Source organism: Lepidochelys kempii, chromosome 9 (assembly GCF_965140265.1).
Source record: "Lepidochelys kempii isolate rLepKem1 chromosome 9, rLepKem1.hap2, whole genome shotgun sequence".
NCBI lineage: Eukaryota > Metazoa > Chordata > Testudines > Cheloniidae > Lepidochelys > Lepidochelys kempii.
The window spans coordinates 24,117,565-24,143,420 of record NC_133264.1 but is presented as its reverse complement, the minus strand read 5'-3'; the positions used below and the strand labels follow the sequence as shown (position 1 = coordinate 24,143,420).

Genomic DNA, 25,856 nt, shown 5'->3' with positions numbered 1-25,856 from the left:
CTGCAACTGGGGTTCATAAACATAAACCATGAGCAAAAGACCCGCCCCCAAGTAAGTTGGGCAGTGTCCTTTTCCCCTCAGGTTCTTAAGTCCAGCAACCCAAAAATCTTTTAACATGCCTGTCCCTTCTCTGCACCCGACTCACAGTCGCTATCCTTGGCCAGTGCAGCCCCAGAGTTCAGAGATTAATCCGCAGAGTTCACCTCCCACCATGGGTGGAAGGGAGGGGTAAGGAGTTACCTTACACGCTCTGCTGCTCGGGCACTCGCTCATCGCCCCAACGGCCGATTGCTGCGCCTCTCTGCGGGGCTTTGCTCCGGCCCCCTCTGGCAGTTGCCCTGCTGGCCACTTGCCACCCCTCTCCGCCAGCTGCCCTGCTGGCCATGCCTCTCCACCAGCCTCTCTGCTGGCCACTCGCTGTGCCTCTCTGCCAGCTGCCCTGCTGGCCGCTTGCCGCACCTCTCTGCCTGCCTCTCCTGCTGGCTGTGCCTCTCCACCAGCCTCCCTGCTGGCCGCTTGCTGTGCCTCTCCGCCAACTGCCCTGCTGGCCTCGCCTCTCCACCAGCCACCTGACTGGCCACTTGCCAAGATGTCTTCAGGCTCCTCCCACACTTAACTCCTGGCAATGTGAGTGGCAGAGACACAAATGTCAGGACTGCCCAGAAACGGAATGTGGGTTAGCAAAATTTTGTGGCTGGGCGAATGGTTGTGGGAAGAAGTGGGGGTGAGGACTAGCCACCATTCCCGTGGAGGTGGGGAGGAAGCCTCAGAGGGACTTAGTAGACATGGCCTCAGCCCGCACCCTTATTCAAAGAGGACTGGTGAAGCCACAATGGTTTATCCCTGGGGTGTGAATGATGCTCGAGTGCATCCACAGGGCTTTGAGGCCCTGGCTATGGCCCAGGTGCCCCTGGAGGTTGGGGTCTGGTTTGCCTGGCAACAGGTGAGGGTGGTTGTCATAAATATAAAGGGAAGGGTAAACCCCTTTGAAATCCCTCCTGGCCAGGGGAAAGCTCCTCTCACCTGTAAAGGGTTAAGAAGCTAAAGGTAACCTCGCTGGCACCTGACCAAAATGACCAATGAGGAGACAAGATACTTTCAAAAGCTGGGAGGAGGGAGAGAAACAAAGGGTCTGTGTGTCTGTCTATATGCTGGTTTCTGCCGGGGATAGACCAGGAATGGAGTCTTAGAACTTTTAGTAAGTAATCTAGCTAGGTATGTGTTAGATTATGATTTCTTTAAATGGCTGAGAAAAGAATTGTGCTGAATAGAATAACTATTTCTGTCTGTGTATCTTTTTTGTAACTTAAGGTTTTGCCTAGAGGGGTTCTCTATGTTTTTGAATCTAATTACCCTGTAAGATATCTACCATCCTGATTTTACAGGGGGGATTTCTTTATTTCTATTTACTTCTATTTTTTATTAAAAGTCTTCTTGTAAAACACTGAATGCTTTTTCATTGTTCTCAGATCCAAGGGTTTGGGTCTGTGGTCACCTATGCAAATTGGTGAGGCTTTTTATCCAACATTTCCCAGGAAAGAGGGGGTGCAAGTGTTGGGAGGATTGTTCATTGTTCTTAAGATCCAAGGGTCTGGGTCTGTAGTCACCTAGGCAAATTGGTGAGGCTTTTTACCAAACCTTGTCCAGGAAGTGGGGTGCAAGGTTTTGGGAAGTATTTTGGGGGGAAGGATGCGTCCAAACAGCTCTTCCCCAGTAACCAGTATTAGTTTGGTGGTGGTAGCGGCCAGTCCAAGGACAACGGGTGTAATATTTTGTACCTTGGGGAAGTTTTGACCTAAGCTGGTAAAGATAAGCTTAGGAGGTTTTTCATGCAGGTCCCCACATCTGTACCCTAGAGTTCAGAGTGGGGGAGGAACCTTGACAGTGGTCGATGGGTTGCTGTACCCTGTGGTCCTGGGGACAGACGGTGGCCCCATCCCCAAGGGGAAAGGAGGCTGTGGGAGGGGACCCTCCAGCAGGAAGAGGCAGGAGAACCCACTGAATGGAGGGGAAACCCCTACATCCCTCAGACTCAGCGAGGGGGAGGACCCAGGTCCCCTGAGGACAGAGCAAAATCCTAGACAAGAAACCCCAATTGAAGACAGGAGAGAGCGAGGGATCGAAGGGAATGCCTGGAGGTGGAACCTCCAGGAGGAGAGAGCCAGACTCCCCAGGGACTCGACAACTGCACCTGAGGCCCCGGGTGGCCGGGTTGAGGTCCAGACCCACCCAGCTTCTCTGCCAGACAACAAGAGGGAGCAGCCAGTGGAGCGACCAAAAGTCTGTGACTGGTGCGAGGACCCCCTTCCCAGTGCCTCTTTTGTGGCTGGGGGATGGACAAACCCCATGAGGAAGACCCTGGGGACCTCCCCGTGGGTGGCAGTGGGCCTCCCTAAAGCAATCTCCGGGGCAGGGGGAGAAGGGGCCAAGCCAGGCCGCCCCCTCCTCCCCCCGGCTGTCACCTAGGGGGGAAAGGTGTGTGTCTCTTAAGGGACAAAAGGGGGCTAGAGCTGTTGGAATCTGTGAAAGGTGGATTCTCCAACCATGGGGGTTGAGGATGCTGAGAACTGAGGCCATGATTTGTAATCTGTTAAGTTTTAAACACTAGCAAGCATGTTTATTTGTTATGATTTTCTGTTTCTATTATCTCTGCTTAGTATCACTTAAATCTCTGGTCTTTCTTAATACAATTAGTCTTGTTTCATTATAAATTCATCTCAGTGCTATTATACTAAAGCAAGGTATACACCCCCTCAGATGAGCCACCAAACTAGTGTGTATTCTGACTCTTTGGAGACAGCAGACTTGGTAATTTCTGTGAGTGTCTTGTGATAGGAGCTGGATATTGCAGAGGAACGCACTTCCAGAAGATTCGGGAACTGGGGTTCACTGAATGTAACCTGAAACCAAAGCTTAAGATTGGCAGAGTTTCAAGGACTTTGGTGGTAAGGCTGACTGACTGGTGCGTGAGGGAGCTAACACACAATTCAAGCTCCAGTAAAGTTCTCTCTTGCTGACACAAAGGGCTAACAAAGTGGCTTTTGGTTCTGGCCTCCATGAGAAAGGGTCACACAGCCCCAGCAATAAAAGGAAATACAGAGTGTTGGTGAATTTACAAATCAAACCACCACCAGTTAGCACTTGAATTTATAATATGCTATATAAACATTTACTAATAGGTGATAATATAAATGGAAATACTCATAAGTGAAGAGCCACGGCTATTGCTCCCACTAAATGTTTGTGCACAAAAGAGAACTTGCACATGCAAATAGGCAGCTGTCTGCACAATTACCTGGTTTTGTATGCAAATTGTAATTTGCATATGCATATGTATTTGTAAATATAGGCAGATTTTGCAAAGCAGTTTTAGAGGCTGCTTTGCAAATCTGGCCTAGGAACCCTGGTAAATAAATGCTGTGGCAGTAACATTTAGAAAACAGATATTAAGAAAAATAAAATGCCCTATGTGGCTAAAATCCCCAATGAATCTCTCATATTCTTTGCTGAGATACAGCCAGCCTTCTGATCCTCCAACACATTGCAGCAAGATGATGGGAAAAGAAAAAAAGAATCATCCTGGCCTCGATAGAGAGGTCTAAGGATAAAAGCAGTTTGTTTTCCAGGTTCATACTTTTATCCTCACTCCAACTATCAAAGCACATTTCTTCCAAGATGTCAGAGGACTTAAATCCAGACAGAATAACATTTTTAAGCTCTAGCTAGGGACTCATGCTCAAAGTTGCTGATTGCCTAGAACTCCAACGGAAATCAAAAGAGCTGTGAGTACTTGGTATCTCTGAAAATCAGCCTCTAGGTTCAGATTTCTGTGCTAATTTCAACTTTATCACCCATTGCAAGAAAAGTCAGTTGTGCAAGTATTAGACTCAATGGTGACAGCTGAAAATAGGTTTACGAAACTCACAAGTAATGGTGTGTTCAGTGCTAGTTTACAGCAGCAGGTAAAGAACATAGTATCTGACTCAGAGCAGGTTACGTACAGCCTATGTTCACAGAACCTTCACTATTGGTCTTCAACACTGTTGTCGAACTGGGCTTTCTAGGGATGCCAACCTCCATGATACACTGAAGAAGGAATTATAGTAATCCATCTCCAACACCTTTATAATCTACTGGAAAGAAAGTATTTAATCTTGTCCTATCTCCAAGCCTTTGGGGACTATCATGAACCCAGTAGGCCATCCTGGGAGCAACTCCATTGGCTTCCATGAAAATGCACCAGTGATAAGTTAGGCCCAATATATTTTAATCTAAATTTATTTTCCAGGTCATTGGTTTGATCCTTTAGGGCCTTATAGTTCTTCATATTCTCAATTGACACAGCAGTGTGTTCATAGACTGTTTTCACCTTATCTTCAGTTTTTCTCTTAGCATATTGATCTCTGAAATTGAAATCACTCAAGTCCTACTCTATCAAAATAGCCTGAATTGCACCTTAGCATTTACCCAATTTCTCCTCAGGCCATGCCTATGATTTGAAACCTAAACAAACTGGCCAAACATTGACCTATTAGAAGCCACATAAAATAAAGGATCCTTTGCAAAGCTGAATGTTTTTCTGGCTTTGTACTGTCTTTGCATTTGCAAGAAACATTCAAAAATACACTATGGACCCTTTCTCTCATCAAACCAAAGACACAAATCTTTTAAGAGAATAATGATTAAAGCAGACCAAAATGTTTTATTTGAAACTTTTTTCCACATGAAAATGGCCTTTTTGGAAACGACTGGGCTTTGAAATCTCTCTGCAAATGTTACTGTCTGGAAGAGGTTTTCGTTTGTTGCTTTTAGCAAAAGGGTAAAATGAGATACTACCACCACCACCACAATATAATCACATATATACACTTCAGCCTGTATCAAGTCGCCTTAAAAGGATAGGCAAAAAGAGCTTGGAATGCTGAATTTTATTACATAAACTGCTTTACTTTGGAGGGGTTAACATTCTAGATTAGCTGCTTATGTAACAATGTGAAGAAAATGTGTGTGTGTGTATATATATATATATATATATATACACACTCATGCTAAAAATAGTGATACAGGCCAGTTTTTGTGTACCAGTTGTTAGGATATAGATATTCAGGCCTGTCTGTAAAGGCCTATACTCTAAGAATTTAGGTGTATTCTTATCACTTAGCTAGTCGTAGAGGTATAAAAGAAAGAAAGAGAATCAAAATCACTGTCTGCTGGTGTAAGGTTCTTCTCTTACTGTGACAGTCTGAGGCCCTGTTCTTAGGCTAACACCTCTGGCTAAGCAGCAGAGGCAGCCATAAGCTGGGAAGCAAATGGTCACATCGTCACATTCCAAACTAGTCACATTGAAATAAGGTGCTATTGGGCTGTTAGGCATACAATCCTCTCCTGATAATGCCTATCACCTCCAGAGAAAGGGAAGTGCCTAGAAGATGTAAAAGGAAACTTAGTTTGATAGCATCCTGTCTGGCAAGAACTCACTTATCAATAGCTGGGATGTGAAATCCTCATTTCTTTGTTGTTCTATCACTGTAGTCCCCATTTCCCTATTGTTTTTCTGTATAATCTCTGTCTGGTTCTGTGATTGTTTCTGTCTGCTGTATAATTAATTTTGCTGGGTGTAAACTAATTAAGGTGGTGGGATATAATTGGTTAAATAATCATGTTACAATATGTTAGGATTGGTTAGTTAAATTTGAGGAAAATGATTGGTTAAGGATAGCTAAGTAGAACTCAAGTTTTACTATATAGCCTGCAGTCAATTAGGAAGTATGTGGGGGGGAAATGGGAACAGGGAATGGGGGTGGGGAAATTGGAATCATGTTTTGCTAAGGGGGGAAAATGGGAACACAGAATGGGGGAGGGGAAATTGGAATCATGTTTGGCTAAGGGCAGGAATGGGAACAGGGACACAGGTGTAAGGCTCTGTGGTGTCAGAGCTGGGAAGGGGGACACTAAGGAAGGAAACTGGAATCATGCTTGCTGGAAGTTCACCCCAATAAACATCGAATTGTTTGCACCTTTGGACTTCGGGTATTGTTGCTCTCTGTTCATGCAAGAAGGACCAGGGAAGTACGTGGGTGAAGGAATAAGCCTCCTAACACTAGTGTCTGTCAGATTAGTTTCTCAATATCATTTGTTACCAATATCATCTAACAATAAAACATGCTGCAAAATATAGAATTTGCTATGTAAATTAGATGTATGTTCAAAAGGAGCCTCTTTCACCATATTAGCTCTAAACTAAAGTCATCTTTGGAAAGATACTCACTTTATAGCAATGAGTTGAGTTGCTTTGAGCTACTTTGTTGCCAATGGTAATTGTCTAGGGGCCTGATCTTGCAGCCATTACTCACTTGAGCGTTCCCAGCAGTAGCTAAAACCACTGAATCCACAGGGACTACTCCCACTAATCAGGTTTGTTTCTTATCACTTTGTTTGGTTCTGTGATAAACAGGCTGAGTACCTTTGCATTTCAAAGCCAGATGCAAAAGCTCAGGGTTAGACAGGCTGACAGTTTTACAGATACGTGGTTGCCTCTCTGCTTTCCCTTTCTTTAGCTTGTGCTACAGCTACATTGATGCACTGAAGCCACTCTTCAGCATTCTTCTCGTCTTTGGCCTTGAAAACATAGGTCTTATTGTTGGTGAAGATTTCAAAGGCCCGAGGAAGGCTGCGGTCCCTGCGCTTCTTGGCCACAACTTTTACACTCTGTACCTTACTGAGTTCAATGGGGCAGTCGTCTGGATCATCTTTCTGAAACACAGGAGGTGGGGGATGGAGCACAACAGTCAGTTCAGAGGGAAAACTTTTGTTGATCCTACAAAGTAGCTACATCCATAGCTTTAGGCTGTGCAACCCTTACTCACTTTGGGGAGCACTGAGGCTGGGATTTGCAAAGAAGCCTAAAGGAGTTCGGTTCCTAACTCCCATTGAATTTCAACAGGATTTGGGTGCCACATTCCCTTAGAAAATCCTGCCTCAATCATGTAACTAATCCAGTTAGGGCTACTTGTGCAAGGATCGCACAGTAGCCCATGAGCTTTCCTACCTTAGCATTGGCACATGTTACTCCCGCCCTTTTGCAAAGGGTTGACATCCTCCACCAATATAGGATTGTGATAATGCCCCCTCCCAATCCCATCTCCCAATGTTAATGGTTGTGAAAGGTGCCTGAATGACACACCGGGAAACTGAAGTGCTCCATGAATTCACAGCCCAGACAGCAACAGTGCACACTTCCCTACACTGCCTGTGGATGTGCCTCACTGTGCCCTGGAGGGACCAAGAGGAGCAAAGGCTCTACGCATATTCAGTTGCTGAGCTCTCTATTCAGCCATTCTCTCTGCTGAGACTGCCAGTGGTTCTTTATACATTCAATGCACTTTGCAAACATTAATTGGTTCAGAAGCAAAGAGTCCTGTGGCACATTATAGACTAACAGATGTATTGGAGCATAAGCTTTCGTGGGTGAATACCCACTTCGTTGGATGCATGTACATTAATTTGGTTCATCTCTCAATCATGCCTGTGAGGTTGGGTGTTGTAAATATTTTTGCAAAATGTTGGAAATAAATTTCCCCAATAATTTTATTAAGGTTGACCATGACTGTTTCCACACATAGGGGGGCAGATTTATATGAATATGTTTAAGGATTGTACAGTTCACAAAGCCCTGAATATGTTTGTTGTATACATATGAATAGGTCAATGAAATAGTAGCACCATTTTATAAGTAGGGAAAATAAGGTAGGGAGGGATAAGTTATCTTAACTGATGGAAAAACCTGCAGGAGGGCATGGAGATTCCTAGCTAGCATCCTCTCAGGGATGAGGGATTTGCAAGCTCATGGAATAGGCAGGGATTGTGGCCTTCTGACAAGGAATCTAGCCCCCAACCCAAGAGATGTGACATCAGCATGGAGTGCCTGTTCCTCAACCACCAAAGCATGGCTCACTGCGGAGCTGTATTGCCACTGCCTGAACTTCATCCCTTCTTCTAGCCAGGTAGAGGCTGGTGCACAGGGGTTAATGTTGCAATGAGCACCATTAATTCTCTCTGAATGGCCAGGGGGCAGTGACAGGCAGAATGGCTGTACCCTCTATGTAGACCCTTTAAAGGGTGTGGAATCAGACCAGGGGGTATCCATTGTGGTGAGGATAAAGAAGGTGTTGGGAGGAGGCCATGGGGAAGTAGCCCAGGGGGTTGTAGCTGTCGCACAGCTGTTCCAGGAGGCACTCGAGACAGCTGCATTCCACAGGGCCCTGGGCTGGAAACTGGAGTAGAGGGCGGGCCCGGGTTCCCCCCAAATCCTCCCAACTCCTGGTCAGACACAGGAGGAGTCGACCTGGACTGTGGGTTCAGAAAAACGGCCAAGCTGAGGGCTGCCGTGAAGCTCCAAGGCGAGCAAATCAGCCAATAAGCGCAAGACCCACCAAGGTAGAGCAGGAACTTTGTCACACCATGGAATTTACTCAGGCACCACACTGGGACTAAAGACTGTGGAGATGAATCATCCATTTTTCCATGGTGTCCCAGGCAAGGCACACCAGTGATAGACCTGAAACGAAAGCCTGGATCTGAACACCCATGAACCTTGTGGGAGTTCAAATCCAAGGGCTTGAACATCCAAGTTTATCTATACAAACTAGCTTTTGTTCTCATTATAAGCTACACATTAACACTAGATGTGACCTCACGTTACTAAGGAGAGTTGGGTTTTAGTACCTCAGGCAGATTTTTGTATATAGGACCCACTGTAGTTTTCATGGACATGGAGAGCAATGCATTTGTGCTTCTCAGATTTTGGCTTTTCTTTGCCTCCCTTTCACCCACTGGCCACATAATTGCTTGCACAGAGCAAATATTGTTAGCATGGTTAATTTTAAAGGGGAAAGGGTAGTGACAGGCCTACAGGAATATCCAGGCACAGCCAGCTGGCCATTTCACAATACTTCTTCTGTGTTTGGTTTATATTTTCAAATCCACAGTGAGGTAAATGGAGAACATCCACATAATACTATTCCTTGTTTAACAATTCAAGAGAAAGCGGGGGTGGGGTAGGATTTTAGTACTAAACCAGATACAAATACCTTCCAGTTCAAATAACTAGAAATAAATACCACATACAGCTGGACATGGATACCTAAAACTGACTTAACTAGCCATTACCTGTGACTGCGCAGCTTAATAGTATATACTCTATTTTAAACTGATGCGTAGATCACCTTGATGATCTGATCTGGGAAGGCCCATTGACTCCATGGACATACAGACTTGGAGGGTTTGCAGGACTGGAACCCTCACTGTGTGGGGTGGTGAAAATCCCACCAAAATCTTTATTTTCTCCTATTTTAAAATTTTTATTTGGAATGATTTTGTATTCAAATGTAAAATATTTCTAAAATGAAAAAGACAGACTAAATCTGGGTATTGGTAGCTTGTCAAGTCATGTAGTTAGGCCAGTCCTCACAACTGCAGATGTGCCTATCAGCTCATTAGCTATTTCACCAGTGCTGATGTTCATTTCTGTTTAAAAAAAAATCTCAGGCTCAGCACTACAGTTTGATGGGTGCTATGTAGCGTGCATTCTCCATGAGCAGACCATCTACGCAAAGATGCATTACTAAAACAGCACCTTTTCTGTGTGTTTCTCCCCTATCTCCAAGCAGTGGGAATGAAACTGGTGTTTTCCACAAAATGCACAGTGCTAAGTAACAGGATAAGACTGTTCACATCTGTTGGTTGTTCCCATTGTGGGAACAACATACAAAACAGTGTCATACACTGCCAGATCTAGCTTTGGGGCATGAGATCTCCTACCTCTTAGGGTTAGGGTGACCAGATGTCCCAATTTTAAAGGGACAGTCCCGATTTTGGGGTCTTTTTCTTAAATAGGCTCCTATTACCCCCCACCCCCATCCTGATTTTTCACACTTGCTGTCTGGTCACCCTACTTAGGGTGGACACCAACAGCATAGCCAGACCACCCCCTTCCTAGTCCTTTGGTTCATGATGCATTTCATGATGCATCCAGCACCAGCTGGCTTTGAGAGTCTTAACTCAGACATCAGTTACCTGAAACACTCTCATGAAATTTATATATCCTTGTAACGTCTGTCTCTACCTCCAACCCCACTTTCAGGTGCATGCAGTCAAATACTTTGACATTCCAAAACATCCAGCTCCCCAAATATGGCTAACACTCATGCTAGTCAGCCAATTATATTCTATTTGCCCAACACTATTATAGATACCCTTGCAGTCAGGGGACAACTATAAAAGTCTGCAATACCTATTCTCTCTCTAGAGATAGCCTTTCCAGAATTGAGTTGAGCCACACTGGTGAGGCTGCGCAGGGAAGCTTTCAATGCCATTCCTCATGCTGTACCCATGCTGAGGTTAAAGACAGGCCTTGAGTCTCTAGGGATATCAATCCAGTACCTTTGGCTAGCTCTAATTTCAGCAACAATGTAAAAGTAACAGGATATAACACAAATACTTGAAAAATACGCTTGCCTGAATGCAACTACTGTACCTTAAACCTGTCTAGTACTGTGCATTACCATTACAAACAGTTAAAACAGCTCAAAATTTTTGATTTTACCAGTTAAAAAGAAGTAAATTAATCTGTATGAAATATATAGCTGAGAAGAAACTGATATTCAACAACTTGATCTGCCACCTTCCTCTGCCTGAGAAACAATATACATTTCTTGCATTAACAAAAGAGAGCAGCAGTAAAACAATCTTAGGGGACTGATTTTCATCCAATAATCACATCCCATGGGAATTAGAGGCATTCTGATGTGCCTGTTGCTTTATTAGTGTAGGGCATCTAATTAACTCCCATTACATCGCATAGATTTTTTATAGGCCAATCAACTTGTGAGGAAGTTGACAATTATTCTGGCAAATTTTAAAAAGTAAACACCAACCAATAGTAAAATAGACTGGTTTTAAAAGTACAGATTAATTTGTCTTTAAAAACCCAACCAACACATTAGGAAATCAGTAGAAGTGCAGGGAGATGTTCTTTTATGAATAAGCCTCTGATGGACTGCATTTGCCCAAGAAAGGCGTAAGTGCATCATGGACAACTTTGTACTACCTCCATGAAAGGAAGGGACTAAGCAGCCATTTTAGAGTTTAGAGTGCTTGATTTTGTTTATAGATGGTAATAAAAGTTCTTTAGAAGCAAAATTAAGCTTTAGGGTCAAAATTTCAGCCATGTTCTGATAAGAGGCTGCTGTTATCTTGGAACTTCTCTGGAAGTGTTCCTGACACTAAACAAAAAAGACCATTTTGCATAGTATTTGGTAATGCCAATTGCTAATGGCTGAAGAAAGTAATTTTCCATTCAGAGTGTCTAATAAATAAGAAGCACTGAAATTAATTTTGCAGTGTTAGCTACACTAGGCCAAATTTCTCTCTCTCTTCTTCTGGTATAAATCCACTGAAATTTCAGAATAGATATTCTGGATTATACACTGGGACAAGTGAGAGCAGAATTTAGCCCTTTATTGGGAGAAACAGAGAACTCTTACATTAGTATCCTACTTTCAGCAATACTTTGTATTTCCTTTCTGGTGATGATTCGAATGCTATAATGTCAGTATGGATTATTCAGTTAAACAAGAGAAATAGCCCATGTTTTATTTTATTCTATTTTTTAAAAAAGAGAATAGTGATTTTGTTTTGGGTACCCAGCTTGAAATATTTTAGAGGGCCCTGATTTTCAGAAAGTGCTGAGCACCTGTCCTGTGAAAAATCAAACCCCTCTAAAGTCTGTCAAGTTTGGCACACAAAAATCACTGATCGCTTTTGAGAATCTAAGATGTAATTACAGGTTTCAGAGTAACAGCCATGTTAGTCTGTATTCGCAAAAAGAAAAGGAGTACTTGTGGCACCTTAGAGACTAACCAATTTATTTGAGCATGAGCTTTCGTGAGCTACAGCTCACTGTAGCTCACGAAAGCTCATGCTCAAATAAGTTGGTTAGTCTCTAAGGTGCCACAAGTACTCCTTTTCTTTTTAAGATGTAATTAATACTTTCCTTGCTGTTGTATTCCAGGCTTTTTGCAAATGGTTGCTTTTTAACCTATGCAGACTTCAGTTTCACTGTTGCTTATCCATACATTTACTTGAACAACAAAATTAAGAATCGCTAACCAGGTCTGAAAGGCATTTAGGTTTTTTCTTCTTTTTTTTTTATAACTCAGTGCAATTTCTTAAGGCATAGGTGGATTAGTGACACAATAGCCTGGCACTAAATTAAACCTTCACCTTCGGAGGCACTTTTAGCCATAGGTCACCAACTAAGGGAATGTGAAAAGATTTTAAGAGTTGGTGGGCGCAAGCTACCTGTGTCACATGGGTGAGACTTCCATTGAAGCCAATAGGAGCTGCATCTTTTTATCTGAAACCCTAAGTATGCAGGGTGGGATTTTCAAAAGTGCTCAACCTTTGCCTAACTCTGTTGCCACTGACTTCAAAAAGAAGAGCATTAGGCCAAAGCTGAGGGTCTTTGAATAGCCCACCCTTTGTCTCCACAGGAAGAGGCATAAGCCCTTCAACAGCTTAGACAAGCTTAGCCAGCAAACCATTGGCTGAAGTTAACAATGTAGTGTGAGGAGAAGATAGAATAATCATAGTCTTGAAAAGCCCAAGGGAGAGGGTAATGCTGGGGAGGGAAATGAGCAAACCAAACTGATGTTCTTCTAACTTACAGATTTTCCTTTGCGAAACAGAAGCTGATTGCCAGCGAGAGTGAAATAGCGAGTTTTCCACCTTTTGATAAACTTCCATCTAACTTGCTTTTCTTTCAGCTTGCCTTCAATCAGAGGTTGTCCATCTTGATTTACAACTAGTGAGGAAAGATATAATGAGGAAGTTATTCATTTCCTCTCTCTTATCTCAGAAGGAAGCACAATTTGTTCTCCAAACCAAAAATCAGTTTTGCAATGTTGCTGTATAAACCACAAGACCACATTTCCCCTCTGCCTCAAAATATTCAGCCATCACTGAAGAAAGGTGTTACAGTCCCCTACTCATGAAGGATCCATTTTGTGTAGTAGGTCTCATAGCGTAGATGATCTATATAGTTCCCTCTTCCCTTCATCTTTTCTTCTCCTAACTCTTACTACTGTATATTCATCCTCCCCACTTCCTATTTCTACCCAACTTATTATCCAACCTCACAATACTTATTCATAATATTGTACAACGAAGCATATGCTTAACAGAATAACCAAAAAATAATCCACCAAGATGCACCCAGAATGACCAAAGCAAACTCATGACCCTGTATGATTGATCTTTGCCCTCTTCTCCCCCAAATGACACCTATGCGCTCTGTTTTCTCCAACTAAAACACTGTCATTTACCACCAACAGTATTTAACTCCCCCCAAATTACATCTTCACATAACATGTATTTAAAAGATCAGTTTAAAAATGCTTGGAGTCTGACGTGAGAAATGCTACCTGCACTGGCCCACTCACATCTTATGGAAAAGTCCCATGGAATCTGATGGAAGATAACTTTCTAGGGTTATATTCCTGCTATAGAATTCTATAGGATGAATTGAAAACCCTCACAAAGGATAACATTCACTATTAAATCCAAATCATTTTTATTTTTAGAGTCATTTCCACAGAGACAATGAAAAGCCAGGACTAGGATTTTCAAAGGGACCTAAGGGAGTTAGGTACCTAAACCCCATTGGACATTAGCTCCTATCTTCCTTAGGTCCCTTATAAAATCCCAATCCAAAAATATATTAGGCACAATCCTGATGAAAGGGTGGTACATGAGCTAGAAGCCAGGAGACTGAGTCAAACACATCCAAAACACAGTTCTTTCTCTGCTGCCTTCTTGTTTTGGGGGGGGGGGGGGAAGAGTTGTTTGCTACTCACTTCCTCTACTGCTTATGTAGTTCAAGTCACTGCCTACCCTTACATTTTTAAGAGAACCCTATTGGTTTATTCATCATTAACTGCTTTAGGTCCTTCCATAAGGGAGGCCACAAAGTCATTTAATATTAACATAAAATGCTGTGAAAAATAATCCTCTCACTTTGGACAAACCAAGAATTACCTAGATACTGTTCCAGCTTATATGCAGCCAAATCTCATGGCACCAATGTTGGTAATGTGATATTTTCGATCACTTACATCTGCCTAAAATAATGAAATTATTCCAACACCTAGAACACAACTGCTGGAGCAGTGCAACACAAGACAGACCCTGGACACCTGATGTTTACCTTTCTCCCTCAGTAACAGTTCGGCACTTAACTACTTCCAACCCCATTGCTAAGTGTGGACTTCTGATCTCATGACCAACGATTTAGAGTTTCAGAAAGGTGGTTTGTATAGTTTTTTTAAAAAAACAGACACATTCTTGCCTCTCAAGTGGAACTCATTAAGGGGAAGTAAATAAAGCTGAATATTAAGATACAGCATTTGAAGTCTTTATTATAGATGCATAGATTTTAAGGCCAGAGAGGAGCAGTATAATCACTTGTGTGATCCTATTTTTAATTCTATATAAATATAGCATTATATGAGTAAAGTGCAATAATAGACAGTGTATATTCAATAAAAAGAGGGGTGCCCTTGGCTGCTCCATCTTCAACTCAGCTGGTTTCCAAATCAGTGAACCCCTATAGTGAACCATGGTGTGCACAAAAGGCTACTAGTTATGGTTGTCAATCCAGATTACTTTTAAGGGAAACAACCAAAGAAAGAACATATATAAAGTTTCTAGTGAGGGAAATATTGTTCCTTCTCCATCACACAATGGTTTCATTATCTAGGTTTAAAAAATCACTTTGATTATTTAAAGCATGGGATGGATGTTAAAGATTATTATTTGTTTCAAAGTGCCTCAGATTCTCATTTATAAATGTGCCTATATTTATAAGGCCATGTATATCCTTCACCCTCTGCCCACAATGTCCATTGAGGTTATATGTCCATTGACTGTGACAGGCTGAATATCAGTGGGAGATGCGCAGGATTTCAGGATTTGACACGGCTTTCAGACAGTAGACTCACAAAGAGAAACGTTCTAACACAAAAACCAAATGAATGAACAATCCACCCTGACTTAAAAAACAGCTAGCCCAGGTGTTAGGAGTTACTGCTTGTCATTCTAAAGCACACCAGGCTACATTATGACTCTAGGTACAGCCCTGAGAGAAGGGTGGTGTTTCAATAGCATCACCTCGGGAACAGCCCCAATAGGGGCTGTGCATCGCAGGCACACCCCAGAGTCACAGTTCCTTCCCTGATGCCACCCTTTTTCTGGGTAGAGGAGTGGGGAAATGGCAATAATTTGCTGCTGTCTTATACCAGTGGCAAGTTATGACTGCCACTTTGCCACACTGGTTTAGCTGACCACTGGCCAGTGTTTACGGAGAAAGAGACTATGTTCAACCCATTCCTCACCCCTTCCTGCCCACCTACTCCAGGATATGTGTGTGTGTGTTTGGAGGGGAGTCAGTGGGTGTAGAGTCCCTTGTTACTTGTATGTATAAGGACCCATTGTTTAGGTAGCCCATGTTGGTGTGCCAGAGGAGTTCTTACTCCCCTACGCTCCCTTGCATGGGTGCATAGTCAGAGTCACCATTTAGCCCACAGAAAACAGACATGGCAACTCTGAGGATATCCTTTGGAGTTTCTGAGAAGGCTTAACTCTATATCTATACAACTCTATTTACTGTCTGGTTCCTGAAAGACAAACAAAACATTAAAAATGTAATTCTTTAGAGTTAGCCCAAGAATGGATATTTTTCTCCAGCACTGCTAATGTTGTCCGAGGGGGCTCCCACCCCTTGCACTCCAGCTGCTGTGAAACGAGGTTTTCTTGTTGTATTATTGTAATTACTTTATGAAAGCCTCTAAAGGTAGTGAATAGCAAACAACTCTTTCCCCAAATTCTTCCCCCATTCTCAGTTTAAACTGACAAGATAAATGTTAGGCTTCCTTTCATCAGTGAAAAAAAATGATTCATTCCAGATTATCCTATTTAGTATGTAATGAGGCAAAGTGTTTTAGGACACAAATAATAAAAATCTGGGTGCCAAATTTCTACTCACGCATGAAGAGCTAACTATATGTCTCTGGTTAAAACTGTTTCTTTCTCATTGCTCACCCCAATGCTCCACATTCCTCAACTATACTTTGCATCTCTTTGTGTCAGGTCATGTTATGTTGAATTCTTTCATGTCATATTTGATGTGTTGTGAGACATAACCTGACACAAGACAAAGTGAAACAAAGCCATTCCTCCCCGCTGCCTAACCTTCTGTCGTTGCAAATATATGCAAATGTTTATGCAGAAAAACTTTGTTTGCTTCTGCACCCAGGTCATCTGAATTTCTCTAGATTAAGGGTGTCACATTTTTTAATTTACACCTTTGTAATAGCCCCTAACTTTATTACAGATGTGTGCGCACACACACACACACACACACACTTTTGTACTGCAAATCTCTTGAGAGACAATGAAAAAGTGAGCTATTACTCCTAATTTTTCATAGAACTAAATGCATTTTAGCAGCTGAGAGAAATAAATGCAGCCCAACCATGACTTACGTGAACTCAGCTGTCATTTGCTTGGGTAGAGCTATAAAACTGCAGTACTTTCAGGGGATTGGCTTTTACTAGTGTGGGCAATTTTGGAAAGAATCTGCAATTTATGCATGGATGCCAATACAAAGTGGGATGGGAGTAAAGGAAATGCATAATACTATCAAGAGTTGAAGTGATTAAAGCCAGGGGTGGCGAGATCTTTACAATATGTAGGCATCGTGGGTTGTTGCAAATTGGTAGCTCTAAACAGTTTTTCCTATATATCTTCCCTGTTTCTCATCCCACTGATGCTAGCTGCTTTCAGCCTTCCCTCTGTTTTCATGTTCACTTTCCATCCACATGCAGTTCAGTTTTACTGGCCTGAACATTCACGAAAGCGATGTCAGATTTCCAGGTGTAAGTACTGGTGCAACCTGAATTTTAAATGCAAAGGTGTGAGTTCTTGCTGTAAGAGAACATGCACACTCCTTCACCAAGCATATTTGTAAAGACTGATGTGGACACTGGCCACACATTTGATCCAGGCTCCAAATGTTTGTTTTTACCCTGAGGATCACTAAATCCATATTCACCCTTACAAACTTGCTGTTTGTTGAGTTAATTAGATATTAATTAACGCAAGGTAAAAAGTTCTAGAGAAATGAAGGAACATCCATGCAACTCATCTGACCAATCACAACTAACCAACCCTTAAATAGTGATGCAAGAACGGCCCATGTTCACATTTTTCAAACTCTGTATACAAATATTGTCAAAGACTGCTGAGTAAATACATTGGCGTAAATTGCAATCCACTCCTGGATTTTCCCCTGCAGAGAAAGGCTGTATTTGTCACATAAACCATGCACTGTAAATGATTTGTTCACCTGGAACCTTTCAAATTCTGATGGCACTGTCTCTTTCATCAGAACCAGACAGTATGATCATTTCAGCCTGAGTCTGTGGCTCAGACGAGAACTAGTTCATTGAAGCTGGATCTGGTGATGCTGGTTGGGTGGGGAAAAATAACCAGGGGACACAGCAAAGACTATGGGCCTGACTGTAGTCCATGAAGTCTGCTTTATGCCCATCCCCCAGTACAATGCACAACCAGACCCCTTGATGTGCCTGGCGGAAGATTTGTGTGACATGCGGGAATCTTTCCATGGCTTAGGGCAATGGTGCCTGCCCCTTCCCAACCCCTTCTCCTGGCTCCCAGCATAGGAGACATGGCCAGAGGAAAGGGCCATGCACCCTCAGTTTCCCCTTGATACCCAAATAACCACAATGGACTTGAGTGCTCTTTCATCTTTGCTTGGCAAGGAGGTTTCATAGATATTACGGTCAGAAGGGACCATTATGATCTAGTCTGACCTCCTGCACAAGGCAGGCCACAGAATCTCAACCACCCACTCCTGCAATAAACCTCTCACCTAGGTCTGAGCTATTGAAGTCCTCAAATAATGGTTTAAAGACTTCAAGGTGCAGAGAATCCTCCAGCAAGTGACCCGTGCCCCATGCTACAGAGGAAGGCGAAAAACCTCCAGGGCCTCTTCCAAACTGCCCTGGAGGAAAATTCCTTCCCGACCCCAAATATGATGATCAGCTGAACCCTGAGCATGTGGGCAAGATTCACCAGCCAGATACCCAGGAAAGAATTCTCTGTAATAACTCAGATCCCACCCCATCTAACATCCCATCACAGGCCATTGGGCCTATTTACCATGAATATTTAAAGATCAATTAATTGCCAAAATCATGTTATCCCATCATACCATCTCCTCCATAAATTTATCGAGATTAATCTTGAAGCCAGATAGGTCTTTTGCCCCAACTGCTTCCCTTGGAAGGCTGTTCCAGAACTTCACTCCTCTGATGGTTAGAAACGTTCATCTAATTTCAAGTCTAAATTTCCCAATGGCCAGTTTATATCCATTTGTTCTTGTGTCCACATTGGTACTGAGCTTAAATAATTCTTCTCCCTCTCCGGTATTTATCCCTCTGATATATTTATAGAGAGCAATCATATCTCCCCTCAGCCTTCTTTTGCTTAGGCTAAACAAGCCAAGCTCCTTGAGTCTCCTTTCATAAGACAGGTTCTCCATTCCTCGGATCATCCTAGTAGCCCTTCTCTGTACCTGTTCCAGTTTGAATTCACCCTTCTTAAACATGGGAAACCAGAACTGCACACAGTATTCCAGATGAGGTCTCACCAGTGCCTTGTATAATGGTACTAACACCTCCTTATCTCTACTGGAAATACCTCGCCTGCTGCATCCCAAGACCGCATTAGCTTTTTTCACGGCCATATCACATTGGCGGCTCATAGTCATCCTGTGGTCAACCAATACTCCAAGGTCCTTCTCCTCCTCCGTTACTTCTAATTGATGCGTCCCCAGCTTATAACTAAACTTCTTGTTATTAATCCCTAAATGCATGACCTTACACTTCTGACTATTAAATTTCATCCTATTACTATTACTCCAGTTTACAAGGTCATCCCGGTCCTTCTCTAAATTGGCAATATCTCCCAGCTTTGTATCATCCGCAAACTTTATTAGCACACTTCCACTTTTTGTGCCGAGGTCAATAATAAAAAAATTAAAGAAGATTGGCCCCAAAACCGATCCCTGAGAAACTCCACTGGCAACCTCCCTCCAGCCTGACAGTTCACCTTTCAATATGACCTGCTGTAGTCTCCCCTTTAACCAATTCCTAATCTACCTTTCAATTTTCATATTGATCCCCATCTTTTCCAATTTAACTAATAATTCCCCATGTGGCACCGTATCAAATGCCTTAATGAAATCTAGGTAAATTAGGTCCACTGCATTTCCTTTGTCTAAAAAAAATCTGTTACTTTCTCAAAGAAGGAGATCAGGTTGGTTTGGCACGATCTACCTTTTGTAAAACCATGTTGTATTTTGTCCCATTTACCATTGACCTCAATGTCCTTAACGACTTTCTCCTTCAAAATTTTTTCCAAGACCTTGCACATTATTGATGTCAAACAGGCCTGTAGTTACTTGGATCACTTTTTCTTCCTTTCTTAAAACTAGGAACTATGTTAGCAATTCTCCAGTCATACAGTACAATCCCTGAGTTTACAGATTCATTAAAAATTAGTTCTTATGGGCTTGTGTCATAAATATAAAGGGAAGGATAAACACCTTTAAATCCCTCCTGGCCAGAGAAAAAACCCTTTCACCTGTAAAGGGTTAAGAAGCTAGGATAAACCTTGCTGGCACTTGACCAAAATGACCAATGAGGAGACAAGATACTTTCAAAGCTGGAGGTGGGTTGGGGTGTGTGTGTGTGTGTGTGTGTGTGTGGAAACAAAGGGCTCTCTCTGTCTGTGTGATGCTTTTGCCGGGAACAGAAAAGAAATGGAGTCTTAGAACTTAGTAAGTAATCTAGCTAGATATGTGTTAGATTCTGCATTATTTAAATGGCTGATAAAATAGCTGTGCTGAATGGAATGTATATTCCTGTTTTTGTGTCTTTTTGTAACTTAAGGTTTTGCCTAGAGGGATTCTCTATGTTTTGAATCTGATTACCCTGTAAGGTATTTACCATCCTGATTTTACAGAGGTGATTCTTTTACTTTTTCTTCAATTAAAATTCTTCTTTTAAGAACGCTGATTGTTTTTTCATTGTTCTTAAGATCCAAGGGTTTGTGTCTGTGTTCACCTATGCAAAATGGTGAGGATTTTTATCAAGCCTTCCCCAGGAAAGGGGGTGTAGGGTTTGGGGAGGATTTTGGGGGGAAAGACGTTTCCAAGCAGGCTCTTTCCTGGTTATATATCTGTTAGATGCTTGGTAGTGGCAGCAATAAAGTACAAGGGCAAAAGGTAAAATAGTTTGTACCTTGGGGAAGTTTTAACCTAAGCTGGTAAAAATAAGCGTAGGAGGTTTTCATGCAGGTCCCCACATCTGTACCCTAGAGTTCAGAGTGGGGAAGGAACCTTGACAGCTTGCAATTTCATGTGCCAATTCCTTTAATATTCTTGGATGAAGATTATCTGGGCCCCCTGATTTAGTCCCATTAAGCTGTTCGAGTTTTGCTTCTACCTCAGATATCTACCATATCTACCTCCATATCCTCATTCCCATTTGTCATGCTACCATTATCCCTAAGATCCTCATTAAAGACTGAGAAGATTTGTTTAGATATTGGGCCATGCCTAGATTATCCTTAACCTCCACTCCATCCTCAGTGTTTAGCAGTCCCACTTCTTTCTTTGTTTTCTTCTTATTTATATGGTTATAGAACCTTTTACTATTGGTTTTAATTCCCTTTGCAAGGTCCAACTCTACTTGACTTTTAGCCAGTCTCACTTTATCCCTACATGTTCTGACCTCAATAAGGTAGCTTTCCTTGCTGATCCCTCCCATATTCCACTCTCTGTATGCTTTCTGCTTTTTCTTAATCACCTCTCTGAGATGCTTGCTCATCCAGCTTGGTCTACAACTCCTGCCTATGAATTTTTTCCCCTTTCTTGGGATGCAGGCTTCTGATAGCTTCTGCAGCTTTGACTTGAAGTAATCCCAGGCCTCCTCTGCCTTTAAATCCATAAGTTCTTCAGTCCAATCCACTTCCCTAACTAATTTCCTTAATTTTTGAAAGTCAGCCCTTTTGAAAATCAAAAACCCTAGTCGCAGATTTATTTTTGTTTATCCTTCTGTTCAGTTTGAACTGAATTAGGGATCACTTGAACCAAGGTTGTCCCCTACAACCATTTCTTCTATGAAGTCCTCACTACTCACCAAAACCAAATCTAAAATGGCATCCGCTCTAGTCGGTTCAGCAACTACTTGATGAAGGAATCCATCAGCTATCGCATCTAGGAAAATCTGAGCCCTGTTATTATTACTAGCACTCATCCTCCAGTCTATATCTGGGAAGTTAAAGTCTCCCAAGATCATGCAGTTTCCATTAGTACTTACTTCATTAAAAACGTTAAAGAGGCTCTAGCCATATCCAAATTAGATCCCGGCGGTCTATAGCACACCCCAAGCACTATCCCAGGGGAGGCTCTAGTAGTTTTCTTCCCCAATGTGATTTTTGCCCAGACGGACTCTCTTATCCATTCCATTGCTTCTTATTTCTTTACATTCTACCTCATCATTGATATACAATGCTACTCCCCCACCTTTGCCTTTATTTCGGTCTTTCCTAAACAGCACATACCCTTCAATACCTGTAGTCCAGTCATGACGACTATTCCACCATGTTTCTGTTCTCCCTAGAATATCTGGTTTCACTTCCTGCACCAGTAGCTCTAGTTCCTCCATTTTGTTACCGAGGCTCCTCGCATTGGTGAACAAACATCTTAATATTTGCTGTTTGGCCTCGCTCACATTCTTTACATGATTAGGCACGGTCATTCTACAGCCAGTGTGACCTATTAGACTGGTATCCACACTGCCCTTCCTCCTTATGTCCATTCTCCTAGCCTCAGCTGTATCCTTTCTTACTTTGTTTTCTTCCCTCTCAATGCTAAAATCCAGCGTGGAGATTACCTGGACATCTCCCAACCACCTCCCCCAAATTCCTAATTTAAAGCTCTCTTAAATCATCAGTTGTGCCAGCCTCCATCCTAGAAGTCTATTTCCTTCCCTATTCAGATGAAGTCCATCCTGAGAGAACTGTCCTCTGTCCATGAATGCCTCCCAGTGGCCATACATCCCAAAGCCCTCCTTATAGCACCACTGCCTAAGCCATCTGTTGATGGTCATAATCTTGTCACATCTTTGTTGCCCTTCTCTAGGAACAGGCAGAATCCCACTAAAGATCACCTGAGCCTCGATTTCTTTAAGCGTCTTCCCCAGCCTGGCATAGTCTCCCTAGATACGTTCCAGCAAGAATCTACCAGTATCATTTGTTCCCACATGAAGGACAATCAATGGGTTCTTTCCCGCTCCCTTTAGGACCCTCTTCAACCTCAGGTCCACATCCCATATCTTAGCACCTGGAAGTCAGCACACCCTTCTATTCTCTGGATCAGCTCTGGTTACAGGCCTGTCCATTCTTCTCAGTAAGGAGTCCCCGATCACGTAGACCTGCCTTTTCCTGGTGACGGTGCAATTCTCTAGTCTATCCCCTGTTCCCTCTGACTGCAAGTTCTTTCCATTCCTATTCTCCTTTGTAATCCTCTTCAGCCCATCCTGTATCCTCCAGGGGCTCATATTTGGTGTAGTCTCCATTGACCCTTGCCCTTTTCCTCTAGGGCTAGTCGCTCTTCTCTTCTTCCTTGTCCTTCTACCTTCAGTGACCACCTGCTGAACCCCTTCTTCATTTTCCAACTCTGCAAACCTGTTCTTGAGCTTTATTTCTCTTTCACTAGCCTGTCTTTTCCTCTGCCTGGTTCTCTTAGTCACATGCTTCCATAGTCCATTTTCTTCATCCAGCAGTCTCCCCTCAGAGTTCTTCGGTCTTGCTTCCATCTGCAAGTCTGAGCTTTTCCCTTTAGCCACCTCATGTCTTTGCTCAATAATCCACTCGAACTCCCTTCTAAACTCAGACTTTCCACCTGCATCTCCATTTTCTTCCATCAGCTCTATCAGACAGCACTTCATGCAGACAAAACTCTTTCCAGGTACCCCCTCCATGATCATGTACATACCGCAGCTTCCACATCCAGTCATCTTCATTGTGTCTTCCACTACATGGGTCACTCCCACTGCTGCCTCTGTATCTGTCATAGCCTTCCCACCTAAATCCTGTTAATCTGGGAAAACAGACAAGCACTGCAATACAAACTCTCCTTTCAAACTCCCACTCAAACTCCCCTGTTTACAGCTCTGTTTGCTGGCTCCTGTGCTGCTGCAGCTGTCTTGTTATGAGTTTTCTCTTTGAACCCACCATCGTTATCTAGCAGAATGGATTAATGCAAGGCTACTCTTGGAAACATCATTCAGTCCAGAACGTGACTGTCTACTACCTTACCAGTGGTTCCAGTTAGGCACATGCTGTACCAATACTCCATTGACTGCCCTGGGGTCCACCTAGTGTCTGGGTGCCATTCAAAATACTAGTTTTGAGCTATAAATCTCTTTATGGCTTGAGCCCTATATATTTTAGGGCCCTGAATATCGTCTCTCTCTTTATACTGACAGGTTTCAGAGTAACAGCAGTGTTAGTCTGTATTCGCAAAAAGAAAAGGAGTACTTGTGGCACCTTAGAGACTAACCAATTTATTTGAGCATGAGCTTTCGTGAGCTACAGCTCACTTCATCGGATGCATACTGTGGAAACTGTTTCCACAGTATGCATCCGATGAAGTGAGCTGTAGCTCACGAAAGCTCATGCTCTTTATACTATAAACCAGCAGTTAAGATTAGCTGGAATGTTCAAGATGACAGTGCTTAGATTTATTCCTCTTTAGGGGCTGACAGGAAAGATGGTTTTGTGGTAAAGGCACTGGATTGGAACCAGGAGATCGAAGTTCAATCTTTCCTCAACCACAGACATCCTGTGTCTTTGGGAAAGTTACTTAAACTGTCAGTGCCTTATCTGTTCTTTCCCCCAACTTTTGTCTGTCTTTTCTATTTTGGCTGTCTATGTTCAATACCAAGCACAATGGGTCCCCGATCTTAGCTGAGGTCTCCCAGAACTACTATAATAATAGTTCTCCATGAGAAGACCCTTGAATTTACTTCCCCTGGGATTCAACAGGACATTTGTTTACCATTAGCGTATGTTGCAAAGCCTGTCTATTCTTTCAGGCTTTTCCAGAGGAGACAGGTTGGGGTTGAGGAGGTACTGCGAGGAGGTGGGGAGTTTTTAATTACTGTTAGTAGATATGTTAGTAATAGGTTTCTGTGGTTTATTGTTTTTTGTACAACTAGGTGAACTTTTCTAAATTGCAGGGCCACCTTGCCCCATCTCATTTCTGGCTAGCTGCAGCCTCAGTTTCCCCTCAGTTCCAGGGGCTGATTGCCTGCCCACACATTCCACAACATGTAGGCTGCTGGCCTGTGCCTCCCAAACCCATGAAGGACTCAGTGCCAGGCTCAGAGTCTGCATCAGGGCCAATTTTATTCTCCAAATGTAACATCTAGGCAAAACATCGAACACAAAAACAGCTCCTTTGCCCACCTTGGGCTACAGCTCCCAAAGGCTTTTCCCCTTTGCTTCTCTGTCCCTCCTACTTCAGGGTTCACTGCAGGAGCCAGTCTCCCTCCTGCAGCTCCTTCTAACTGAGCTTTTTCCGCTCTTTATAGAAAACACTTGATCCCTTCCCAGCTGATAAATGTACAGGGCTGGCAGGCCTGCAAGCTTCCCGGCCCTTGAAAAGGTAGGGTAACCTGCAACATGATAAAATAAAGGAATATGTCATTGCCATTGATGTCTCATTGTAGCATTTTATTGTAGATAACTTTTGACCCCATATTTACATGTGTAGTTAACCTTCTAATTTGTGATTAGATCATTTTGAAACACACAAATTGCTGTGATATGTTTTGCTGGAGGACACGGTGTCCCCATTAGAATGTGAAGTTTGGTGTCTAGAAAAGAATAATCTCCATGGCATGCTTAATAAGGGGGGAGGAGAGGATGCCTGACCAGACGAAATGTCAGAAATGCTATGATGAAGTGTCCACATTGAAAAACACATGGCCCAATTATATGGATCAGAAACTTACCTGCAGCATCAAGTAGCCAAGTTTAGTGGATAAGTATTAAATAAAAAGAGAATTTCAGCCTTAGTATAAAAATGAACAAACAAGTTTAAGAAGAAACTTGGGGGAGGGATAGTTCAGTGGTTTGAGCGGTTTGAGTTCAGTGGCCTGCTAAACCCACGGTTGTGAGTTCAATCCTTGAAGGGGCCATTTAGGGATCTGGGGCAAAAATTGGGGATTGGTCCTGCTTTGAGCAGGGGGTTGGACTAGATGACCTCCTGAGGTCCTTCCAATCCTGATAGTCTATGATTCTAAGAAAGAAAAACAAATTGTTTTTATAGTTATATATTAACAGAGTGTCATACAGCTACACAGTGATTTACAGAGCACAATGAGCACAGTATAAATACCTAGCCAGATTGATAGATTTCTAGAGCATCTTAGAAACCTGCCCACTCCTGATCCCATTCAGCTCAATGGTAGTGCTGACATTGATTTCAGTGGTAGCAGGGACAGGTCCTAACTCAAACTCAGGGTATGTCTACACGAGAGCTGCTATGATGGCAGAGCTACAGTTCTGCATCTGTGCCACTGTATTGTTGATGCTTCCTGCATTGACAGAAGGGGTTTTCCTGTCAATGCAGTTAATCTACCTCT

At 42.8% G+C, this 25,856-nt stretch overlaps 1 protein-coding gene across 10 annotated transcripts in view; it reads right to left on the bottom strand.

The window, feature by feature from the left end:
• Nucleotides 1–25,856, bottom strand: part of VEPH1 (ventricular zone expressed PH domain containing 1) — a 186,993-nt gene that overhangs the window by 26,124 nt on the left and 135,013 nt on the right. For 7 of the 10 annotated variants that reach the window (XM_073359569.1, XM_073359567.1, XM_073359573.1 and 4 more), the window contains 2 exons: nucleotides 12,726–12,862; nucleotides 4,683–6,753 (listed from right to left, as the gene is read on the bottom strand). The exons of 2 other annotated variants lie outside the window; for them this stretch is intronic. In XM_073359569.1, coding sequence (XP_073215670.1) covers nucleotides 6,517–6,753; nucleotides 12,726–12,862 — 374 coding nt within the window. In that variant the 3' untranslated portion in view covers nucleotides 4,683–6,516. Of the gene's footprint in view, nucleotides 1–4,682; nucleotides 6,754–12,725; nucleotides 12,863–25,856 lie in introns of those variants that run through there. One more of the 10 variants, XM_073359576.1, reaches the window with a different exon arrangement.